At 40.0% G+C, this 16,343-nt stretch overlaps 2 protein-coding genes across 2 annotated transcripts in view; both read right to left on the bottom strand.

Moving 5' to 3' along the window:
• The window catches only part of mmp11a (matrix metallopeptidase 11a), a 30,391-nt gene extending 27,734 nt beyond the window's left edge, over window positions 1-2,657 (bottom strand). Inside the window, exon 1 of the mRNA XM_069683595.1 lies at window positions 2,553-2,657. Coding sequence (XP_069539696.1) covers window positions 2,553-2,657 — 105 coding nt within the window. The remainder of the gene's footprint in view (window positions 1-2,552) is intronic.
• A 9,963-nt stretch (window positions 2,658-12,620) lies between these two features.
• On the bottom strand, window positions 12,621-13,583 carry tas2r200.1 (taste receptor, type 2, member 200, tandem duplicate 1). The gene has a single exon (XM_069682766.1). The coding sequence runs from the start codon at window positions 13,581-13,583 to the stop codon at window positions 12,621-12,623; it is 963 nt and encodes a 320-aa protein (XP_069538867.1).
• Between the last annotated feature and the right edge of the window lie 2,760 nt (window positions 13,584-16,343).

Raw genomic sequence — 16,343 nt, 5'->3', positions numbered from 1 at the left:
CGGTCATCACCTGCATACAGTGCGTCAACCAGAGAGTGTTTCCACTTGTTATATTTAAAGTGACTGAGTCATTGAGACTTGGATAGGTGAAATATTCATCAATGTAAAAGACGTTTGTGCAGCAGAAATATAACTTCCTCTTTTTCTCTTCTGACTGTGTCATGTATCCTGAGACTCCGCGGTCGGGAACACAAGCCAACACATCATCATGTCTCTTTCTTGTCTCCATGTTTACAGTCAGTTTGTTGGATCTTTACGTCTTTACACACAATTTCTTTACCAGTTTAAAATCCACCATTGAAGAGCATAAAAGCACGTTTACACCTTCAAACGCAAGTCATTCACACGTTCACAATGAAACTGAAACTTTAAAATGGTAACAACACTCGAGTAAAAACATCACAAGTCTTTGGGGTCAAGTTTAAACTCGGTGAAGTTTGTCCAACACCATCGACTAACTTAAAAACGGACTTTAGGGAGCCACCTCTCTCATGTGACCGCTGAAAAGCATCCAGAGTGACACCGATTTTTAGCGTGAAGCTACTTTACTCGGTGTTTTTGCACATTTTAATCACCAGGCCGATTTGTTTGTTGAGAGGAGACCTCCACAGATCGTTTGGCTCCTTGTTAAAACTAAAAGAATCTGAGGGAAGGCTTTTCCTGATGCTGATGCTTTATCACAACAACTGTATCTACTTCTACAAATCCATCTCCTGAATAATCTGCTGAGCGAGCTAGCTCTTGTGATTGACTAAAGCTAACATGTTTCCACATCTGGCTAGCTTTGTGAGATGAACTGGCGTGACCCTAAAGACCTCCAGACCTTCATGTAATCTTTCATTCCACTTTATTGTTCTTTAAAGGAGATGAAAACAACTCTCTTCTGCGCTCGCGGTGTGATTGGCTGATTGTTTGTTTCTTCAGAAACATACCAAAGATTATATTCTGTTCAGAACAACACGCACATCCCTTTTGAAATGCAAGTCTTTTCTTGGTATTCGCAGCATTCTTAAAGTAAACTGCTTCTCCGTGCCGCTGGTTTGTTTTGATAAATTCCTATTTTTTTCTGTGCACCTGTAAACAGGACATTCCTGTGGAGAAGTATGCATGCTTAAGCAGTGTGCTGTGTATAAGAAGGTTATAAAAGCGTCTGTTCTAGGAAAAAATAATATCATACACGAAGAAGAAGAGAGCTGATAAAGAAACGCCTGTTTTTCTTTGTAAGTATATCTACTGTAACATGTTATTATAGTATATCAGACTTTGTTACATTTTATTACCTCATCCATACCGTGCAATTATGTCTGTGCAGTCACTTCTCATGTGCAATTATTTATTCACACTTTGCTTATCATCAACCATATGATACACACCGTGTGTCCCGTGTGTAAATATTTATCATTAATGTTATTATTGCATTTTTCCTTTTTTATCTATCACTTGTTTCACCATGTCCTTTACTTTGAGCTGTTGTAATAAGCAAATTTCTCCCAATGAGGGATCAATAAATTCTATCTGATCTTATCGGATCTTCTTGCTGAGAAATATTAGAAAAGATATTAAATATTGAGTTGCAGCACGTGTCCATGTGTGCAAACATAAGTATCAGTCCAAAGTGAGACTAATCAATGAATGAATGATTAAACTATCTGAACAGATGGTAGAAAGGACACCAAATAGATGACTGTGACAGTCTTGTAGCGCGTGCACAGACGCCGTCATGACGGGTCCATATGGAGGACCCTCTCTTTTATGGTGTTGTTGACAAAATGCCTTTAAGACCCGTTATTACTGCTTCCTGCCCTGCAGACAGGGGAACTCAGCAACCTTGAGTTATTCCCCCTCTCTCCCTCCCTCCTGCTCAGAGATCAGACCTGAAGCAAAACCAAAACACTCCGCTGTCATCCTGCACGCACGGAGAGAGAGAGAGGACGTCAGGTTCGGCTGCGAAGTCATGACTGCTCTCAGAGCTGCTGAGCCGACAAAAAATAAAAGTGATGATAGTCATTCGTTTAAAGTAGGAGCAGCTCGCGAGCTAATTACAGTGACAGGTCAGTTCCTGAGCGCGCGTAAAATAGCCATTTTCTTAATTATCGCATTAGAGTCATTGGTCCTGATTATTCGGGCGCGCGCATAAAAGAGGAAGGGGATCATTTGTAGCTGAAGAAAAATTACCTAAAACTAATTCTGCATAGACTAATGTGGATTTCATCATGTCGCAACGTGACTAATTACGCACAATAGTGTGCACAAAAAGACAATTGCGAACTGTTGTGTGTGCGTGAGTGTGTGCGTGCATCTGTGCATGTGTGAGAGTGTGCGTGTTCAGGGGGTTGGGGAACCACTTGTTGCAGCAGAAAGAATGAAGAAAGTCAACACAGCAGATTCCTTTAAAACGCACAATCATAAATCTTTCTCCAAGCGTGCAAATGTGTCAAACCAAAGCGGCTCCCTCTGCGCACAAAGCATCAACAGAACCTCTGCAGAGGAACGTCTGCTCCTCTTTCATTAAACTTTGCACCAAGTAACAGACAGAAAAACTTCCCACTCACCGGTGCCCCCTTGTACCTGCCGGATCCCCGCACTGGAACACAAAGCATGTTTTGGAGGCACTGCAGCGCAAAGACGCAGCAGCACACGAGCAGAGAAGTCCGCATCCTCCTGCCGTCCGGAGCCGCGGTGGTGGAGGTGGAGGTGGAGGTGCACAGTCAGGCTGGTTTTTGGCGCAGCTTGTTGCGGAGCGCAGCGCCGGCAGTCACACGGCTGCAGGATTCGGAGCGACTTCTCTTTAAATAGACTCTGATTTCTTTGTTCCCCTAACGTTTTTTTTCTCTCCTCCACATACACTTTTTTTTTTTTTTTTTTTTACAGCCCAGGGCTGATAATACCACCCGCTACCATGTGACTCTTAACCCTTTCTCTGCCGCGTGCCCGTCAACTCAAAACAGATGATGATGGATTTGTGTTTTTCTCGTTTTTGAATTTTTGAAAGACCAAAAAAACTTTTATTAATTCGACTTTAAATGTTCACAGCGTCCCACACTGAACCCCATATACACCACGTACAGGCAGGCACACTCTAGTACATATGGGAATCTTATAGGATTATTATAAGAGTCTTACAAGCCAGCCGACCACAAACACTACAACTCTTTTTCAAATCCTTCTCATGAGTAGAATCAAGTCCAAAAGTACACCTGTGAATTAAAGGGTATTTTTTAATGGTAGTTTTATAGGCAATACTTCCAAAGTCCAAATCTCCCTCAGAAAAAAGTCCAAATAAGTCCCTTTTTTGTCCATAACTGATGCTAACTAACTTAAATGTGAATACATGAGAACAAGTTGAGAATCAAAGAGTGTGTGATAAAACAAAAGAATCAGACTTCGCGGTCGGATTCTGTTGATGTATTTTTGCAGCTGTAGGACAAAAATGCACAAAGCTCCACAGTCAGACTTAGCGGGGGGGGGGTTGTGACCCACCCCCGTCCCTCCGTGCAGGAAGAACTCTCTGTGAGTCAGTTTGAGATCATTTCTGTAATTACAACCACAAATAGCAGCGAAGAATTCAGCAGAGCTTTCCTGAGTAATGACTGTCAGCTTTCTGAGGACATGAAAAAAGGCTGTAATAAAATGTGAGTCCGCTCAGGCCTGTTATCTTACAAAGGTAATGAAAGAGAAAAGGGAAAGGCTTTAAATGAAAGTGACACTACTAATCTCTGGACAGGAGACTGTAATTAATGTTACTAGATGCAGATGTGTTGCGTACGGAGGCCAATTACAGTTAAAGCTGACATTAAACTGGTCAGGGTGTTTCAGTCTGTACCCTCATATTTAAGCTGTTAGTGTGTTAGGGGAGATAGTAACACAATAAAGAGAGAAACAGTCAACTTCATACAGCACCTTTCATAAACACGCAGCTCAAAGTTCTCCAGATACAAAAATGAAAACAACACAGAAAAGACAAAAATGAAAATGTTAGAAACCAATAAATAAAATTAAGTCACAACTAAAATGAGACAAAATGAACACCAGGGGTTCCAAACTGTGGATAATGTTCCTCAGACTCATAACTGTGTGAGCAGCTACGAATGAACTGAGATCATTAACATCAAACAGCTCCCAAAATATACAGTTCAGACTTTCCAACCCTAACTCAGAAAAAGATGTAAAATAACATCATGTGTTTCCACAACACATTACGTCGTGGTGGTATGTTACATCTTTATATAATGTGCTACTATTACTCGGACACAATGCCAATTCAAAGTGCACGTTAGTAAAACAGTTGCTGTCTTGTTAAATTTAGGCACCAAAACTACTTGGTTAAGCTTAGAATAAGGTTGTGGTTTTAATTTAAATATGTGCTCCCAACAAAGCAATGTTTCGTTACGTTTCATTATGTTACGTTTCATTTTGTTACGATTTGTTATTTTATGTTTCGTTACGTTACGTTACGTTTCGTTTCGTTTCATTTCATTATGGCTTATTTTCTTATGTCTCATTTCCTTATTTTTCGTTTTGTTACGTTACGTTTCGTTATGTTTCGTTATGTTATCTTTCGTTATGTTACCTTTTGTTATGTTACCTTTCGTTATGTTACCTTTCGTTATGTTACGTTTCTTTTCATTTCGTTACATTTCATTAGGTTACGTTTCATTTCGTTACATTTCGTTATGTTACGTTTCGTTTCATTTCGTTACATTTCGTTATGTTACGTTTCGTTTCATTTCGTTACATTTCATTATGTTACGTTTTGTTTCATTTTGCTACGTTTCGTTCTGTTCAATTTCGATACGTTTCGTTACATTTTGTTTCATTTCATTATGTGTCGTTTCATTTCATTTCGCTATGTTTCCTTTACATTTCGTTTCATTTCGTTATGTCATTCTACGTTTCGTCATGTTACATTACGTTTGTTACGTTGCGTTATGTTAGGTCTCGTTATGTTATCTTTTGTTATGTTACCTTTCGTTATGTTACGTTTCTTTTCATTTCGTTACATTTCATTATGTTACGTTTCGTTTCATTTCGCTTCGTTTCGTTACCAATCGTTACCTTTTGTTATGTTACATTTTGTTTCATTTCGTTCTGTTCAATTTCGATACGTTTTGTTACATTTCGTTTCATTTCATTATGTGTCGTGTTGTTTCTTTTTTCTACGTTTCTTTACATTTCGTTACGTTTCGTCATGTTACGTTTCGTTTCATTTTGTTACCATTCGTTATGTTACGTTTCGTTTCGTTACATTACGTGTCGTTACGTTACGTTACGTTATGTTACGTTTCATTATGTTACGTTTCATTAAGTTTTGTTTTGTGTCGTATTGTTACGTTTCGTTATGCTATGCTAAACTCCTTAGTTAGGAACCACATCTACTGGGTTAGGTTTAAAAAGAGTCAGTAACACCATATACATTACATCATGTTATGTTACTTGAAGTAAGTAACTTTGTGTTACATTTTAGTATTTCTGTTTATTTTTAGAAATAAAGTGTAATGCAATTGTGCATTCATGTAATGAATAAGTTGTGATAGATATAACTGCAATAGTTCATATAAAAATAATTAACCACGTTAAATCATTGTTTAATTTTTGTTGTTCTGAACTCCAGAAATGTATATTTGCCTCCACCCATTAGGATCGAACTCTGTGAGAGAATTTGTGCTTCAGGCGACATCTGAGAAAGCTTTGTAACTTACACTCAGATCTTCTGTTTCCATCACGCGTCATGTATTTTTACAGTGTTTCCAGAGGAGAGTTTTCTAGATCTGCAGCAGGTCTGTCATTTCATCCGAACTTTCCACAAACTCTTTATTGTCTGTAGTTTAGTGCACTTCAAACTGCTCCTCTAACTCTGATGTAACCTTTGCTTCACTGGCCAATGTCGTCACGTGAATTATACAAACAAGCTATCTCACGTTCTCCCACAGATGGTCCCAATACATTTTCTTCTTCAGGTCGTTTTACAAGAGGTGGCAGAGGTCCAACACATGACAGCAGCTCTCAATTAGAAAAGAAAAGCGCTTCAGAATCAGGATCCAGGTCGCTGCCAAGTCCAATAAATACACAGGAATCTGCAAGTGACACGGTGCAGGGCAACGCTGAAAACTAACTGCAGTTTCACATAACATGATGATTACAGTAGAGGGATGTAATCTAAGGCACCAAGAAAGGACAGCACTTAAAAACCTCCTTCATAATGAGGGTTGAGAAGGTTCAATATGCTGTGACGTAAGGTTAACGAGTAAAAGGAAATTGAAGACTGCAGAAAACAGCCTCTGTAAAGATGCTAATGGCAACATGAAACAATACAAAATACTCTCAGATGCAGATCCTCTGATGGCCAGAAGATGCTTGGCACCAAGAACTTCCCAATTACTTTGTGTGATCATTTTTATCCTCAACTTTTCTGCAGAAATGCCAAATCAATATTTATTCTGACAAAATGTTTAAGTCTCAAAATCAAAAAGGAATTACGGGATGCTACGTCCATGAGTTATCTAAACATTGGTGAGTTAATTGTAGTTTCAGACCAACAGCTTGTCATGCTTAACTCTTAGCATTGTTACGCCCCACCCTCAGGCGCCCTATGGGGCTAAAAACTATCCACAATTGACCCACATATAACCATGTGAACACCTTAAGACATTCAAACACCCGTGATTCATTAAATGACAATTAAACAACCAAATCATTAACTGAAGGCACAAAAGCAACTAGAACACAACATCACAAAATCCCAGTCTGAGAGGCAGAACCACCGCAGCCCCCACTCCAGAAGCTTCTCTCTTCAGATGCCATGTCTGGAGTTTTTAAGCACCGAGACCAGGTGAACCTCATCCTGCAATCAGCAGGGAAGAGCTGGGAAGACACAGCAGGGAAGACACAACAGAAAGGCAAAAGGGACAAACAGTGCGGGGAACACAAACAGCTGTACAACAAGCATGCTAACTTAACAAAGGTTTCAAAACCGATTGCACTAGTTTCCTGGTTGCTAAATGGGCATCCGAAGAAATGTTGTCATTTCACCACTTTCTGTGTCATATTTCAAGGTAACAGAATATTTGATAACCCAGTAGCTACTTAGTTTATTCGCTTGTTATCATTAGCTAAATTGCTACTTGATACTTGGTATTTAAGGGTCAAACCATCATAAACCTTTAATATCTAATTAACATAGACATCCACATCTACATAAATATCCCAATCTGACACCTGCAGGTTTGTTCCAGGCAGAAATCCAACCCTTGTGTCAGTGTGTCTTTGTCCAGGTGAAATCGAGCTGAAGGTCTTTCAGATGAAAAGATTTAGTGGTTTCCATCTGGTCCTGATGCAGCTGTTGGTCTGAAATGAATGGAACCGTCGGTCTGTTTATCACATGGGTTGATGATCATAATGGGAGCTCTTTGTTTTCCTTCTTTCTTTTAGTGAAAATGCAAAGACCATAAAACAGCACACAACAGAAGTGCAGAGCGTAGCATTCCAGTGAGCTCAGGCTGAGGCTGTGTTTGCATGTGTGTGATGTGGGTCTTGTTTCATTCCAAGGGGTTGACTTTGTTAACCCTCGCTACATTGGCCCACGTACACACCTTTACTCACATCTTTCCACAGATACAAAGTTTTGCTCATGAAGTTCATTTAGACTTGGACGTGGCAATATTGTAAACATGGAGAGGCAACCTGGTATCCCAAAGAAGGCTGGTTCAAGTCCTGGACTAGCATGATAAATCTAAATGGTAAATGGACTGCACTTATAAAGCCTGATGCTGCTACGCAAAGTGCCAATCCCCATCAAGGCCCAACCATTTACACAAACTGACTATGCCTTTGGGAGCACTTCAGCGTCTCGCCCACTGACACTTCAACATGTTGACTGTAGCAGCCGGGTATCGAACCTTTTGATGTAAAAACAACCAACTCGCCACAAATATACTTCATCCTCCTTCATGGTCACAGTTAATGTGCCTTTGAGCAAGGTAATACCATTGGGGTTGAAAAACGTAACATCCAACAACAAACATCATCTCTGTATGCTAACGATGTAGCTTAGCTTAGCTTAGTTAGTTAGTTTAGCATAAAGACAAGAAACTGAAAAAGAAGACTTAAAGAAGGTTACGTATCTTTTTGCACAATTACCTCAGCTCACAAAGCTCACAAATTAAAATTGAAGTATCTCATTAGTTTAATGTGTTAACAACTTCATGTTTTACTTTGGGTTAGCATTTGTGCTAAATAGGCCTGGAGTCTCCACTGGCTGCCCTCCAACTGGCCCAAGCTAATAAATCCAGGAGTCCAGGATGTCCCTTTAAAAACAGCAAACTGTCATGTTTCTGTCATATTAGTTAAACTTTCCTTTAAATAAACAATAGATTAAGACAAACTTTGAAGCTTTGAATCAGGTCATTCAGTGTTTGGATAAAAGGAAGACGGGCCAAATTTAGAGGGCAAGGTTACCGTGTAATTAAGACAAAAGTAGAAATAAAGATTGTTTTGGACTGAAGCCAAAATAACTTGATCAGGACATCCTTTACTTTCATGTCTGTGTGCTAGCTACAGTACGTAGCTGCCCGCAGCCAGTTAGCTTAAATTAGCATAAAGACTATCCACGAGGAAGGGGTCTAAAATATCAACAATATCAGCTGGCATAGTGGTGATCGCTGAATTTCTCCGCTCTTTAATCAATGCTGGTATCAGTCTCAAATGTCCCACATCAGTCTGGTATGACTCAGAGTTCCAGAACATCTAATAAATGGACCTGAGTTTTTTAATCTCAGTAATTAACACTTTTTGGTTGACATTTGGTCCATGTCATTTTTAGCTAATGTTTCTGAACGAGGAGGACATACTGGATTTGTCAGGGACTATTTTAAGTGGTGGATGAATCCACTTTTGCTGCTCTAGAGAGCATGTGGGATATTTGGGATTGAGGTTTTGAGTGTGACATAGTTTTTGTTATCCTTTAAGCATCCGGTGGCTGTTTATGTTTGCCGGGTGGTCTGCAGGTTAAATAGATTGTCCGGCCATAAAAAAGGTCACCGGTTCGATCCCTGCCACTGCTAATGTGTCCATCAACCTCCATGTGTGCCCGAGCCAAACACTGAGCCATTGTGTGAGAGTCCGGAGTGTAAATCTCAGCCGCAGACGGAAAAGTTGTCTTGTTTTTTTTTACGGCAGAGTGACATGTGATATATCAGCTCTAACCTTATCTTGGAATAAGATTTATATCTGGCAGCCAACTCGAGTCCCTTTCAGACTGACAGCTCCACATCGCAGTGGTACTCTGAAGCTAAACCAGAGGCTTAAGTCACATCATACACTTCCTGTCATTACGATACCTCCTGTTTAAACTGAAACTCCGGCCCTGAACAAAGTTTTAATCCGCAGCCCGAGAAGTCCATTTTTCATTCGGCTGGTTTTACGTTCGTGTCAGCCGCACTTCTCAAAACAAAGACCACATGTGTCCATTTAATGGAAGCCAGACGCGTGGATGGAAGCGACCAGCCTTCAGCCGCCTGCCTCCTCTGTCTGTGCTCTATGAAAAATGCCTCTGGAGGGGGTACGGGGGACACAGAGGGGGTTATTAGTGGATTTTTTTTTGGCTTGACCCCAGCTGACCCCTGAGCAGGCCCCGCCACAACAAAAAGGCCAAAAGAGGAAAGAAGGGAGATCAAAACAAAGCCAGAAACGTGTGCTGCCGTTAATCTGGGTTTTCATTTAAGGACGTCATCCCTCAGCATCGTTTGTAGTTCAATAATGAGATTTTCTGCTCTGAGTTTACGTCAGCAAACATCAATCTGCTGCAGTTTTCAGCGATTAAGAAGAAGTTGTTGGTGTTGCATTTCAAAGCAGAGTCCGATCTAACTGTGGCATTAAGGTAAAATACCTGCAGCTGCTCCACAAATCTCTCAGGATTTACTCAAGTCTTTCTTTTATACAGAGATTTGCAGTGTTATAGTGGTATTATAAAGCGAGTCAATTTCACTAACGTAAATCCACTTCAGTAGAATCTCTTTGGAGTTAACTTCTGTTGTTGAAGAGGTGGATCTGTGGATGCATTTTGTTGCTACTGGAAAACTTAGACGACAGCTTATATAGGACATGGTTCAAGTGAAAACAACATATTTGATGACTTATTTTCTTGTTGTTGTTTAATGCTAACATTAGCTGCTGTCTGGCGGTAGCTGATGCGTAATCAAATATTTTGTTCCAAATTGATTTATGGATTTTCAACATTCAGTGTCTTCTTGGTTGCTGATCAATCTGGAAGCTCGGACTTGATTCCCTTCATTTATTCATCTTACAACCTGAAACACAGCAGTATAACCTGAAGACTGCACTGAAGCTTCCCAGCATGTGCTTACCTGAGCCTGCCATATTTACATGCTAACAAGCTAATATTTCTGCACTGGGGTTGAGCAGGTCATCCACTGGTGACAGGGTTAGCATTGTGATCGCCACCTTCTCCTGTCCACATGTCAGTGTCCTGAGCCGAGACACACATCCTGAAACTGCTCCCGGTGTTCAGGCCCTTGTAAAATCTTGTAAGTTGGTACTTGCTACTGATTTTTTGCTGCAATATTTGGACTCAAAGAAGCATAAAAATGGTCTAAATCCTCGTGTAGTTTCTTACATGATGCTGTTTTAGAGCATTCTGGGAAAACATTCAGTCAGTCTGACCCCGCTGACCTCTTTCACCTAGTTTTGCGTTCCAGATGGAGGTGAGAGTTTCTGACAACCATCACTTGTCTGTCACACACATACACACACACACGCATGCACGCACGCACACACACACACACACACACACAGCTACCTCTGAGTCGTCTCCATGCTCTGATTTTAACAGATTCAAACATGAACCAAAGAACCAACAGCATTTGCCGACCTCTGCTGGTGATCAGGAGGAACTGCAAAAACACAGACACCTGTTTATATATATATACACACAAACACAAACACACACAAGCACACACTATAAGATGAAGCCAGTCTGTCAACCTCCAGATCATTCATACACTAAAAAGAGCAATAAAATATAAAGTTTATTGATGGATAACCCCTTCAGATGAACCATCTCGTTTTCGAGGGGGTCCTACAAAAAAAACAAAGTAGTACATAGACACAATCACAAGACACAGAGGCTCTCACACAGCCACACATCTTTACAGTAAGCCCAACAACCACACAAAGTAACTTGGAGTATTTACCATAAAGACATATAAAGTAATTACAATAATGAAGATGCTATTAGTGACAGAGAAAACGGTGTTGCCTCACAGCTAGAAGGTCACTGGTTCAAACAAAGACAAAGCTGACATGTTTGCATGTTCTCCCTGTGCATGCGTGGGGTTCCTCCAGGTACTCCGGCTTACTCCCAAACACATGCTCGTTAGGTTCATTGGTGACTCTAAATCGCCCGTAGGTGTGAATGTGAGCGTGAAAGGTTGTCTGTCTCTGTGTGTCAGCCCTGTGATTGACAGGCGACACATGGTGTAGATAATGGATATATACAGTATATACAGTAGATATGATACAAAGTGTGTGGTTTCCTCAAAATACCAGTGCACTAATGAAAATGTTTCATCTTTTATCTTTTTATCCTAAAACACACAATCAGATTTTTTAAGGATCAAACTATGATGACAAAAACAGACGATCATATAAGTGACGGTGGAGGTGGAAGGATTGTGATGAAAACAATAACAGAGAAAGTAGAGATATAGAAAAGAGGAAAAGAAAAACCCTCCATGACTCTCTTATTAGAACACCTGAGAGTTCACTTTGTCCTACACCTTTTCCTCAGTACAGCTGTGTGCTTAGGCAGGACACAGTTTGCTGTTAAGGACACCTAGTGGCCTTTAATTGAACTACAGGCAGCACATGTAGTTCATCTCAATTCAACTCTGATACCAAAATAGCCAGTATCATGGATCACGTTAGCTGGTGAAGTCATCGGACAAGCTACCAACTAACATATCCAAACAGTATTCTGCAAGCAATAGCATTAACGAGCTAAGGTTAGCCAGCTGGGTGTAACCTAGCTACACTGCTTGGAACACATCGTCTATCACCTGAGGATGTTTAGGCCTCTGGGGACAACTGACAATATTTTGAGGCTGTTGTTGTAGCCAGCTGATACCAGCGATATCTGATTTCCAGGCCAAGTCTTCCTTTTCTGATCGACGACTGGAGTTTTATCTGTGTTCATATGCAGATGTTTATTTATAAAGATGTTGTTGCTTTGTAATGTTAGCTCATAAAGTTATTTGCAACAGGTTAAATGAACCAGTTCAGCCCAGAGAGCCTGTAATCGGAGATGATGATGTAATCGTCTCAAGACAGCACTTTTCTGCGTTAGCTAGCTTGTGGTTGACCCATACACGGCCTAACATGTTAGCAAACAAGCTAACATTAGCTAAAAACACTCAATAGGACCTCCAATTATATTACAAGAATTTAATTGATACAGCGTAAGATTTGATCCTCACATGAACAACTACGCAGTGGTCTTGAGTTGTTTGTTGTCATCACAATTCACATGATTTAAGTATAAGAAGATTACACAACTGAATGTGAAGATAATTACATGAGATGCAGAGTGCATGTTGCTCAAGTAAAACTCAAATTTCCGCTGTTTCTCCATCTTTATCTTCAGCTCTCCTGACCAGTCTGTTTTTGTTCTTCCCCCTGCAGATCACTCTGAGCTTCTCTCTCAGGTTCTTGTTGGAGCAGGTGAGGAGGATCGCAGAGGCCACGCAGTAAAAGGACAAGCCGAGGAAGAGCACGTCCGCGCTCAGCCCTGAAGCAAAGATGGCATGGAAATAGTAGAGGGAGATGGTGAGCAGTGTTGTTAGATACACCCAGACCAAAGCCACGGTCAGCCTGCAGACGAGCAGGTACGACTCTGCAGAATGAGAGCCGCTCCTCTCACTCTGCAGGGACGAGGAGTGTCTGCAAAGGAAGACGACCAGGCTGAGCGATGTTGGGAGCATGACGCTCAGGGGCATCAGGGTGAGGTAGCAGATGAAGATGATCATGTAAACATTGACATCAACCCAGGCAGGAAACAGAGGCTTCCTGATGTCACATGCTGCTGTTTCTGTTGTGTTTGAAGTTTTGCCTTGGAAATGGAGGTAGAAGAAAGGTGTGAACATGATGCAGGAGGTCAGTAAGGTCACAAACAAGGTGACATTCAGGATGGCCGAGATGTTGACCTTTAGAGCTCTTAAGAGAACCGAGGAGAAGCTTAAAACCCTGATGCAGTAGAAGACGCTCAGCCAGGCGACAGACCAGAAGCTGACAGAGCTGCTGCTGAGCCACACGACCAAAACGATGCAGAAGAACAAAGGTAACTCTTGCCCGCAGAGCACGCCGGCCCAGGCGGAGGCCACAAGGACGAAGGTGGATATCTGCAGCAGGACGTTACCTAGCGAGATGAAGCAGATGATGACGGCCACGGTTTTCACACCTCCGGACCTCCACTGCGGCACCAGCATGACGCTGAGGTTGAAGACGTTGGCGAGCACGCCCAGGACCAGCAGGAGGGCGGTGCCGCACAGCTTCAGATCCGCAGGTCCAAACATGATCGTAGAGGCCCAGCGGAGATGGATCCTGTTTCATTCCTCTCAGGCTCAAAGCAGAATGACTTCTTAGGGTGCTTACAGAGGAAATGAAAATACCCAGCATGCAAATCTGTTCCCCCTTAAGTCTCCGGTGAATGTCCCTGCATATGGAAACTGTAATTAGACATCACTTAGATCAGTCACCTCTCTGCTTTGTTCATTTATAGGACAGACTCAGACTATAAAGTGAGCAATTACAGATCTTTAATGACCTGACATTCAGTCTGAGTGTTTCGTTTTTGTTTATGTCTTCATCTTTATTTGTTCATAACACTGTTCAGAAAGATGCTGCTTTACTTTGCACCGTTTTTATTTCTGTTTTCCTTTTTTTTTTTTATAAGGGTGAAGTTGACACAACCTGAAAAAGACATTGGCACAGACACATATGAAGACTTAAAGTGTTTATTAAAACAATTATTAACTTACAAATACATTAATAAATAAATATTCACATATATAAATAAATTGATTAAGTTTATGAACATACAACTGCAAAACCCAGAAATACAAAGAAATAAAGTAGAATTATGAAGTAAGTAGTACATTAGTTTGTAAGTGTTGATGGTTGTTTAACAACTTTCCTGGGGGTCCATGAAGGCAGCAGCCTCCGGTTAGCTTCTTAGCAAAGGTTTTTGTGAAAATAAGGTTTAAAAGCTTGAAGATAAACAACACAAAGACATAACATTTACAGAAAAAAATTCTAAATCTATGGCAAATGACATCCGCCCTAATGACAAAAAAATGTCCTTAAATCTGATATAAATTTTATATTTAGATGACAAAATGAAGAGGCAAGACTGTGATAAAGAGTAAAGCTAGTTAAACCTCATATTTTATTCTCTCCTTAAAGAAAATCCATTATAGTAAGTTAGTAAGTAAAGCTTTATCTATTAAGCACTTTTTAAAACACCGGGTTTCAAAGTGCTTCACAGATACAGGAATAAAACATAGAACATATAGCCTAGGCTAACAACACCGAAAAGCTTATTAAATTTTATTATTATTGTTATTATTATTATTAATACATATATTTCGGAATAACGGCAGTTTTTCCGTTGGTTAGCTCACTTTTAAAAGAGGTAAAACTTTCCGAGCAGTCCTTGAAGGTAGCATTCCCCAGCAACGGCTATGATCCGACGTCACTTTCTCAGCTAGCTGGATATATCTCTGAAATTTTAATAATGAATTGTTTAAAAGACCTAAAGAAATTGGACGTGAACACCCTCAAGCAAAATATTATATATATATATATATTTATAAAAAAATAAACATACAATACAACAACAACAATACATAAATGCATAACTATGGCGGATAAAATCGGATCTGGCGACACAGAAAAGTCGTTATATTTGTTACAAATTCGGTATCTGGACGAACAGTTGGAAAGGTAAGACTGTGCTAAGCTAACATTACCGTTACCCTGCAATGCTGCTTCTCTGTTGGCAGGCGGAACAATCCCTCATATTTTCTTCAAACAAAGTATGATATTTACTCTTAAAAAATACTGCATTATGTTTTTTTTCATGTTTTCAAAAGTGATTTTAGCTAGTTATGTTAGCATTAGCACTAGTTAGCATTAGCACCATTTTGTACCTCTTAAAATGTTTGTGACATATAAAATGGGACTGTGACTGTTATAAACTGGCTATTGAGACCATGTTAAATCGGTTTGAATAATATTTAGTTTTAAAAACATAAAACATATATATTAGATTAAAGCTTAGCTATGACTTCAGCTAAGACTATTATAGGTAAGGATGTGTGTTTACAGTTTAGTCACAAAAATACTGAATTCAAATGTGAAAGTAAACTCAGTTATATACTGTAGTAAATGTAGCAAGAAATATATACAGTACTGTACATATTATGGAGCCAGAATTGTTATAAAGGGACATGTAAAGTGCTGCACTGTTCCATTGTTGTGAAAATAATATATTACTATACTATACTATATAATATTTACTTTTTTTAGTTATTGTTTTGTTTTTAAAAAGTCAAATACAATATGAATAATGCCCATTATAACTTTCCAGAACCAAAGTAAATTTATTTCACTAGAGTAGTTAATTTTATTTCTTATGTTAAATTCATTGATATTCAATGTTCTATCGTATAACAATGAAAACAATGACAGAGGATCCAATATCTCTACTGTTTTTTCCTGTACTTCTTTTACCTGAATTATTGACAAATTGTAAGTGAGTGATAGACTCTATTATTCAGGAAGCAGTTTTCATTATAATTTAAACTACTGTATATCTAAGAAAACTCACAGTAGATGTTTCATATAACACCATAACATCAGGTCCCTCTTCCTCCTGCAGATGTCAGCTTAAATGTGTCAAGCTGGAGAAACAGAACGAGGACCTCGTCTCCCAGCACAGTGCCTTAGAGAAGGACAAGAAAGATACAACTGAGTACCTCGCTAACGCTTTGTGGCTACAAAAGAGAAGATAGTTGACGAGCTGGAGGAACTGCTGCACGCTGCCAAACAGGAGCGGGAGGCCCTGAAGCAGCAGCACGGCCAGAGCATGCGGGAGCTACAGGCGCACACGGACAAACTGAAGGCAGAGATCAGTTTTCAGGGAGACAATTTGTAAATGAAAAAATGTCTTTAAGACTGTTTTTACTTTTCTATGTTAAATCCTCTTTAAAAGGATAAAATAGTGAGGTTTGGTTTGCAGCGCTTTGTTAAATGTGCAACTAACAAATTGTCCT

Source organism: Semicossyphus pulcher, unplaced genomic scaffold, assembly GCF_022749685.1.
Source record: "Semicossyphus pulcher isolate SPU_LCO1_2020_fin unplaced genomic scaffold, fSemPul1.0.p SCAF_6, whole genome shotgun sequence".
Classification (NCBI taxonomy): Eukaryota; Metazoa; Chordata; class Actinopteri; order Labriformes; family Labridae; genus Semicossyphus; species Semicossyphus pulcher.
This window is presented reverse-complemented; position numbering and strand designations above follow the sequence as displayed.